Source organism: Gavialis gangeticus, unplaced genomic scaffold (genome assembly GCF_001723915.1).
Source record: "Gavialis gangeticus isolate Ggan-Ray unplaced genomic scaffold, GavGan_comp1, whole genome shotgun sequence".
NCBI classification, from domain to species: Eukaryota; Metazoa; Chordata; order Crocodylia; family Gavialidae; genus Gavialis; species Gavialis gangeticus.
The window spans coordinates 80,123,378-80,132,065 of record NW_017729024.1 but is presented as its reverse complement, the minus strand read 5'-3'; the positions used below and the strand labels follow the sequence as shown (position 1 = coordinate 80,132,065).

General features: G+C 39.1%; 1 protein-coding gene across 1 annotated transcript in view; it reads right to left on the bottom strand.

Moving 5' to 3' along the window:
- Positions 1-8,688, bottom strand: part of LYRM7 (LYR motif containing 7) — a 33,221-nt gene that overhangs the window by 16,025 nt on the left and 8,508 nt on the right. The window contains exons 2-3 of the mRNA XM_019517291.1: positions 7,315-7,387; positions 1,325-1,395 (exon numbers count right to left, since the gene is read on the bottom strand). Coding sequence (XP_019372836.1) covers positions 1,325-1,395; positions 7,315-7,387 — 144 coding nt within the window. The remainder of the gene's footprint in view (positions 1-1,324; positions 1,396-7,314; positions 7,388-8,688) is intronic.

Below are 8,688 nucleotides of genomic sequence, written 5' to 3'. Positions count from 1 at the left end.
CTGCTAAGTACGCTCCTTGATGAATGCATTTTACGTAACGGGAAGGAGTATTTGAATTCTATGCGAGTTAGCAGATTTTTTTCTTGCCCTTTGAGTCCCTTAATATGCCATCAAAAAAGAGGGACAAAAAACATAGGTGGGATGACTAATATATCTATATGAACTCAGTCACAAACATCTGATTAAGGGGGGGGGGGGTCTGTTTATTGCAGAAGAACCAGAATAACTAAGTCCCAGCTCTGACAATCCCTTTGGGCTAGTCACTTAACCTCTCTGTGTCCTGGTTTACCCATCCTAGAGAATGGATATATAATATTTTCTCACATACAACACACCCTGGAATCTAATTCACCCCTCCTTTTTGAAAGACAAAATTAATACATTTTTCTAGAGTTATGCCTGCATAGAGCAGGGACAGCTCAATCTTCATCTGACCCATCCTGTGAAATAGGAAGAAAGAGATCAGAAGCCACTAACAGACAGCAAATTTGTTATAAAAACATTAGCTTGATCAGTGAAACATCAAGAAAAAAGGAGCTGGTCATTAACACCTTTGGAGAATAATGAGCCATTAAGTCAACTGACTCCCTCAGCTACCTGAATAGTAATACCACAGGCAGAAAATCAGCTTCCCTGCTTAACAAGAGCTGGGGGAGTGGAGGGAGTTGTGTCTGTATGCAAGAAAATTCAGCAATATATTTATTCATAGATGTTAAGCTTGCCAACTGCAACTGGAATGTCTGAAGAAAAAATGAGCAACAATTTGAAAAAAAAATTCTAATTTGGTTAAAAAATTGAAAAGAGGTACTTTAAGTACTTTTTAGACGTCGGTCACCCTTCGGGAAATGGCAGGTCTTAGTTTTCACTCATTTCTGATGACAGAAAACAACAGAAATTTTTTTGTTGTTGCATAGAATTCACCAAGATAACAGATCAGTATGTTTTTAAATACTATAGATTCCTGTTTGACATCTCTGGGTTTATCTTACAAATTACGTTTGCACACACAATACTGGTAACATTGCAGAACCTTTGAAAGGATCTCAGGAGGCTGCAGAACCTTGATTGAGAATCTCTGCCTTAAATTATAAATGTGAAAGACCACTTACTGCAAGTTATATGTAGAAAATACCATTTACATTAAATAAGTATTAAAGCACATTCACACAAAAAATACATATAGAAGTTTCATTAAATTAACATTTTGGAATATGTAGCTCAACTAGGGTGCACAAACTGCTTTGACTTTCTTCAGGGAAGACACTGTTATGTACATGCAAAATATTGTTAGAAAAAGCAGGGATGAACATCAAAATGAAATTACCTCCTCTATTTTCTCAGAAGATCTCTCGCCTTGATTATTTCTAAATTCTTCATTTATCTTCTGCCTTGCAGCTAAAAGAGGGCAAAGGAATAAATAAAAAAAACCCAGACAAGTTTATTAAACTGTCCTTTGGCTTTGCCAGAAAGCCCACACACTTTAAACAGGTTACATCTGTCTTTGTTAACTTCTATAGTCCTTTTACTACCTATTCTCTTTCTTTCCTTGGGAGAATGAACTCATTCCTTTCATAATGCACTCAGCAGTCATAATTATAATCCTAGATCTTTGTACAGTTTGGGTGACCAGCATTATCTTTTAGTCCCACATAAGACTAAAATCATGTGCAAGCATATGATTTTGTTTACCTCAAAATACAGCAAATATAATTAGCGTTTTTGAAGGATTATTGCAAACTCTAGCAATCAAATAGAATATTGTGGTTCATTTTAACAACTGTAAGTGTAAACGAGCAAATCAGATGTTCAATAACTTAGAGCATATTTAAACTACGTTCAACTATGATACAAAAAGAGTGCAAATTTAGAACCACATGGACTAAAAGAATTTCACAATGTTTTGTGTTAAAAATGTTTTACTGGCTGGAGTTCACTTTAAGAAAAGTGTGGGTAGACAGTAGATAAAGGGGAATTTCTCCTACAGCCTTCTACAAACAGCAAAGGGAAGAAATATTATGAGCCAAATACACATAGGCTGCATGCAGATGTTAAAAAAAAACAAACAAACAAAAAAAACATGCTTTACCAGAAACAGTAGCACGTTATTTCAACTTGGCTCTGCACAATCTGCATAGAGTGGATGCTTCCACAAGGTTTTTTAGTGCTTTTAGCTAAAGCTGATTCAGTCAGCTATTAGATAAAACAGGGGTGGGTAAAATGCAGCTATGGGTACAGCTCGCCAGGCTATTCTATCCAGCCCGCGGGGCCCTTTAAAAATTTAGAAAATTAATATTTATGTGCCCCTGGCTGCCTATCATGCACCACGCTCTTAATTTCTGTTCTCTTACAATGTGTATGCTTAGCAAAAGAGGGCCAAGAAGATTTAGCAGCAAAGAGAGCAAGCTCTCTTCCTCTGTTTTTCCTGCATTCTCTAAAACAGTGGTTTGTAACCAGAGTGCCATGGGATGCAGGAGATCCCTTTAAGGGTGCCATCAACTGCCACTTATTATTAGCACTATTTGGTGGGTAAACACCTACACATGATTCACAAAATAAATCCTAAGATTTCAAATAGGAACTCATAGAATCAAAAAAACCCATACTGTGGTCCTGAGTTCTTTGCAATGAAAAAAATTACTCTCTTATATTCCTGTAATCAAAAAACAAGAAAAAGTTAAGAGCTGGCATTTTCCAAGGGATACACTGAGTCTCAAAATGCTGAGAACCTCTATTTTATAAGTTGGTATTTATGCCTCTTTTCTAATGTAACAGTGCTGGTTCAATTTACATGGTAACATTACAACCTGCTGTTCAGTCAGTCCCAGCTAGCTTGGGGTAAAACATTATCTGAGATGCTCTGCCTCCTTAACCTACTCTTAGGCAAAAGGGGTGGGTGAAAAGGGGGAGGTCCAGAGATAAGAGAAAAAGAACAGTATAGTATTAACATTTCCCTTGAGTAGCTGGAAGACTGTGTGCTCAGCACCCCAGACCACTTCCTCTACACAAGTGGAACTTCTGATGGGAAGGCAGGAACTTAAAACACGTAGCTGAAGTTTTACAGATATCTAGCTAATGGAAGATGTGACCCTCACTCAGCAAGCCCCCAGCCAATCCATCGAGATTGCATAAAGGAACTGTCTAATCTAGTTTAACCTTCTTCCCTCCCTTTTAGCTTTCTCTTTCACTGGCTGGTTGGACCTTAAGCATGTGGCTTTCAAAACCAGGCACTGAATCTAAATTCCTGTTAACATCCAGGAAGCACAATTTTAAAATCAATTTCCTTCCAGAATATACTGTATTTATTCAAATATAAGATGAGGTTTCACATACCAGCAAACTCTCCCATGAAATGCATTTGGCTATTATTAAACTGCAGCTATAAGTAGCTATTGCCAAGTAATGGAAACCAACTATGAAGTTGACTGAATGCAGCCCACACTGAGCATGCCCATATAGCACCTGGTCCATATTGGGGGGAAAAAAAAAACAAAAAAAACAAAACACCACACTGATGGGAACTTTTTACTTAAGTATTACAAAAATATCAAAACTTAAAACCTGCTTCCATCAGCTTACATGCATTACAAAAACCACATCAACTAAGAAGTAGAACAGTAAGAGGTCAAAACTTAAAACATGCTTTCATCAGTTTCCAAAACTTCAGCAAATAAGACCAACAAAACGACAGAACATTTTTACATTATCCAATGATTCCCTCCTTTCCCAAATTCCCTGGACACTTTTGTTTCTTAATATCACATTATTCCCTGACACCTTCCAGGATCATCTATTAAAGCTTATCACCTGTCATCATGTCTTGTCTTGTCCCTATCATGCCTTTTTCCTAGCCAACTCTTGGCCTGTGGCCATAACTCTGCTGCCTCTCAAGCCTCATCATCTTTTCATCCTCCTAGACCTACTAGGTATCTCCATTCTTCTCTTTTCCATAAATACACCGCCTACTTCTTACCTAGTTCTCTTGTGTGCCGTTAGCGATACCACCCCACTTTATTCAAGCCCAAACACAAGGTATCCTCTACAGACAGTTCTAGTTGTTGCAAGACTAGTAAGTTTCTTGCTTTCCACAATACCATGCAAAACTGGTGAATTAACAATTCCATATCACATGACATATGCTTTTGACTTCCTCTTGGCTCCCATAGGCAAGTAGTACCTTTCTTTCTCATTTCCAATGATTCCTGTTTCTTCACAGGCCTTAAATGCTTGGCAAACTTCACCAAACTTCTATGCAGCTGTGAGGCTGTGGCCCTGCCCTCTATGGGATGGAGATAGTACCAGAGAGCTCTGCACCTTATCTGCATATGCATTTTTGGAGGGTCCCAGGACTTAACAAGAACACCCAGTTCCAGTTGTGACTGGGGGGCTAATTAGCATATGGAACTTTTGTGGGGGTTACTTGGTGTAGGGTTATGTACTGAGCGGTGCTGGGTTGTGGGGTCACTATGGCCTGAAATGCTGTTGACTTGGCTGGGGCCAGCCCAATAAACTCTGTGATAAGTCATGAGACTTTTGGCTCTGAATTAATATCATACACAGTTTGTACTATGTAAAAGAAGGTACAAAAGCAGTGTTCAAAAGAGTTTATGAAATACCTGTGTTGAAACTTGGAGCATTCAGAGTTGGGCCCAGAGTCAGACCCACAACAGTCTTCTGCCCCTATCTCTGCCTTCTACAACTTCAGCCCTCCTCTCTATCCTTTTCCCCGCTTTTACTTATTGTCATGTGCAGCTCACTTCCACATTGTGCTCAGGGAGGGAACAGAACTCTGACAGTAAGCAGGGGCAAGAGGAAGAAGTGGGGGCGGGGGCAGAGGCCAAAGGAGCCACTTCAACACCCTCCCTCCCCACTGTCACTACTTTCTTTGCTATAGCAGTGGGAGGGGGAGAAATTCAAGACAGCCACCTGATAATTAGATTATACACATGGAAATTTATAACAAATTTATCATTTTTTAAAATATATAGAGTATGTCTGGGGGGGGTCATTTTATATTATGGTAATTTCCACTCTCAAGAATGCATAAGTTTGCTTTAACAGAGATGCTCATGAGTAACAGGCAGCTGTCACTGATTTATTATTGTTAAAAGGAAAATATAGTATTAGCATTGGCTTAAAGAAAAAAAAAAAATCAGCACAGATTTTCCAAGTAGACTGCATAAACAGGGATCAAGTTCTAGCCCCCTAAGTTTTATGATGTTATTAATCTAATGAAGTCTGCTAAAAGAATCTGTTTATCAGATTCTTATGATTGTTATTGTCAAAAGCTGCATTTTGGCTGCCCAGTGCTAGGCCCTAAACAAATTTGTTTATACCTGACAGAGCTTGTCAAAGAGAGTGAAGTCCTTAACTTGACGGAAATTCCTGGACGAGAGTGATATTATACTGCTAAAATACAACATTACAAACTGACAATATTTCTATTTACTAAAAATATGTACGCTCCAGGGAACAAGTGAACAGATTCACTTCCCGAAGAGATGACCTTCTGAACTACTGGAATTAATATTTTAGTTCAGCATAACTACAAAATGCATTTGAAAGCACTATAGAATACACAATCAGTCTGTTTAAAGGGAGGACATTTTTAGCCCACTATTTTAGATGAAAAGGCTTTATTTGATGAGCTGTCTAACAATGAATTCCTGCACACTAAGGAGTCTTATTATACTGCTGTCTTTGTTCTTAACCCATTGTTCAATAACAAACTGTATTACTATATAATCTGATAATAAGCCTACTACTACTCTCCTTCAAACGAATTGTTAAAATAGCTGTAGTCAGCTTATATGTAGGTATATTATCAGGCTTCCTATAGCATTAACTTCTGTATTTTCAGTATTTTTGCACATATAATTAAAATACAAAGTCAGAAATTTTTCATGAAGGTTTTTTTAAAGTATTTTTAGTGCATGTAACCTTTGCGTTTCTTTCCTTGGTCAGCTGATTCTCCTGTGGGATTCTATAAGGAAAACAGAAGTCCAAGATTTTTATCTACAGTTATTTACTTATGTTCAGAGAAAAAGTTGTTTTTTCTAGCACTGAACTTTAAAATGTAAGTTTGACTTATACGTAAGGCTGTCTTATGATAGGCATAATACAGTATTTAGGCTGATTATACTAAGCTGTTAAGTTCTGATCTCCTTGCCAGAGTTCTCATATCTCACCTTGCCACTCCTTAAACTATTAAAGAGTCCACAATCTAAATTTATCTTCCTCTCCCCTGCCGCCCTACTATGTTAATGACCTAAGCACCTTTAATTACTTTCCTTCCTTCCTCCTCGGGTTAGGCTATACACCTGGTTTGTGTAATATTCTAAATGATATCCTTAAAGCAGCATAACCCCCCAGCAGGAATGATACAGCTTAAGCTTTTCAAACCAAAGAAAACAGCGAAAAAACAAAACATAAAAAACTTGCATTCAAGGGCAACGTATACCAGCAATAGGACACCAGTGCACTGTACCACTCCAACCATGTCTGGTTGCAAAATAACATAGGGGTGCAAATAACAGCATAGAACAGGGGCAGGCAATTATTTTGGGCAGAGGGCTGCTTACTGAGTTTCAGCAAGCCATCGAGGGCCACGTGACAGGCAGCCCAGGGCAGATTAATATTAATTTTCTAAATTTTTTAGGGGCCCCACAGGCTGGATGGAATGGCCTGGCAGTCTGCATCCGGCCCCCGGGCTGCATTTTGCCCACCCCTGGCATAAAACATCCCATACTCTGCTACTAGCACTTATCTTTAAAGCTTTTGGAACTCACTCTTCCAGTCGCCCAGTCTCATGCCCCATGGCTTCTCCCTTAGACCTGACTCCTAACTGAACTTAGTCTTCCATGGAGTCAGTGTCTCTAGATTTCCCTGGAGCTGGGGCTGGTATTCCTTTGCATGGAAAATTTCTGATTTTATGTTCCAAATCAGAACAAAAACAAGTCCCAGAATCCTCTAAGAACAAGAATCACTTCTCTCCACCTATCTCTAGTTAGAGATAATCATGAGGCACTGTGAGCAAGACTTGAAATTAGATTGTTAAAATTAAGATGTTTTTGTTTTTGTCTAGTAACAACCTAGCACTGTGATCATGCTCTGTACCTTCATACCTGTGGCCAAGGGTGATGGCCCGTTCCATTTATTTATGCTGTGGACCAGGATAGACTACATGTGTGCTATGCTATATTAAAAAAAAAGGGAAAATAATTACCCTGCTTGATTGCAATGCCTTTGGCTGAATAAGGAACATCATTACGATGCTCTAACAGGCTCATTTGGTTAAGGTCACCTCAAAATTCTTACCTTCTAGAGCTCCAACATCATTTTTAAACACCTGTTGTCGTGTTCTGTGCAAAGCTTTAAAAAGCTGCAAAACCTGTTAACAAAACGTAAGTCAGTGATAGATGTATGTTGTTTATAAAAGTATTTCTTAGATGAAACTTCTTATAGATAGAAGTTGTTTTGTCTGCTTTCTCTCATCTTTTCTATAGCAAGCTGATGTAGTATCAGTCTGTGAAAAAATGCTGACTTAATTCTTCATCAGATATTGTGCAGATAAAACAGGTGCACAGAATTCAGGAGGCATGGAAAGTTTTTTATTTCTAAATTAATAATTCAAGAGAAAAGAAATATTGTAGATTCTATTTCTAGTTATTTTTCTGTGAATGGAGGTCCCAGTCCCGCAAAGGGATGCATACAAAAACATTCATGTTTCTAGATAACAAAATTTACAGGATTGGGGTTTACAAGCCACTTTAGTAAGTAAATATCATGAGTATTATCAGACCCTAGATTTGCATTAAACATTTGATACCATACAACCAAAACAACAGAAATAAAATCTTTCAGAATTTGTGAAATCTTGGCAACTGTAACACAGTTATAGAACAGAATCACAAAACTGAGTTCATCAGAGGATCTGAAATATCAGAGTAGAATTATTTTTTGTTGTAACATGTTTAAGACTCATACAGATTTCACTTCTGACAATAAGGCAATCGTTACTAAGCAAGTGCTGATTAGAGGGACTATAAAGTATGATGTAGGGTGTACACCTCAATAGTGGTATAAAAGTGATCACCTCTTGGCAAAACTGGCCAATTGTGGCCTTGGGTCCACCATGATCCGCTGGCTGGGAAATTGGCTCTGTGGTCGGACCCAGAGGGTAGTAATTGATGGCAGTCACTCATCATGGTGTCCTGTGACCAGTGGGGTCCCCCAAGGCTCTGTCCTTGGACTCATATTGTTCAACATCTTCATTAATGATGTGGACACTGGAGTCAGGAGCGGACTGGCCAAGTTCGCCGATGACACCAAACTTTGGGGAAAAGCATCCACACCAGAAGACAGGCGGGTGATCCAGGCTGACCTGGACAGGCTCAGCAAATGGGCAGACGAGAACCTGATGGTGTTTAACACCAAAAAATGCAAAGTTCTCCACCTTGGGAAGAAAAACCTGCAGCATCCTTATAGGCTCGGCAGTGCTATGCTGGCTAGCACTACGGAAGAAAGAGACTTGGGGGTCATCATTGACCACAAGGTGAACATGAGCCTTCAGTGTGATGGTGCAGCTACTAAAGCGACCAAAACGCTGGCTTGCATCCATAGATGCTTCTCAAGCAAATCCCAGGACGTCATTCTCCCCTTGTACTCGGCCTTGGTGAGGCCACAGCTGGA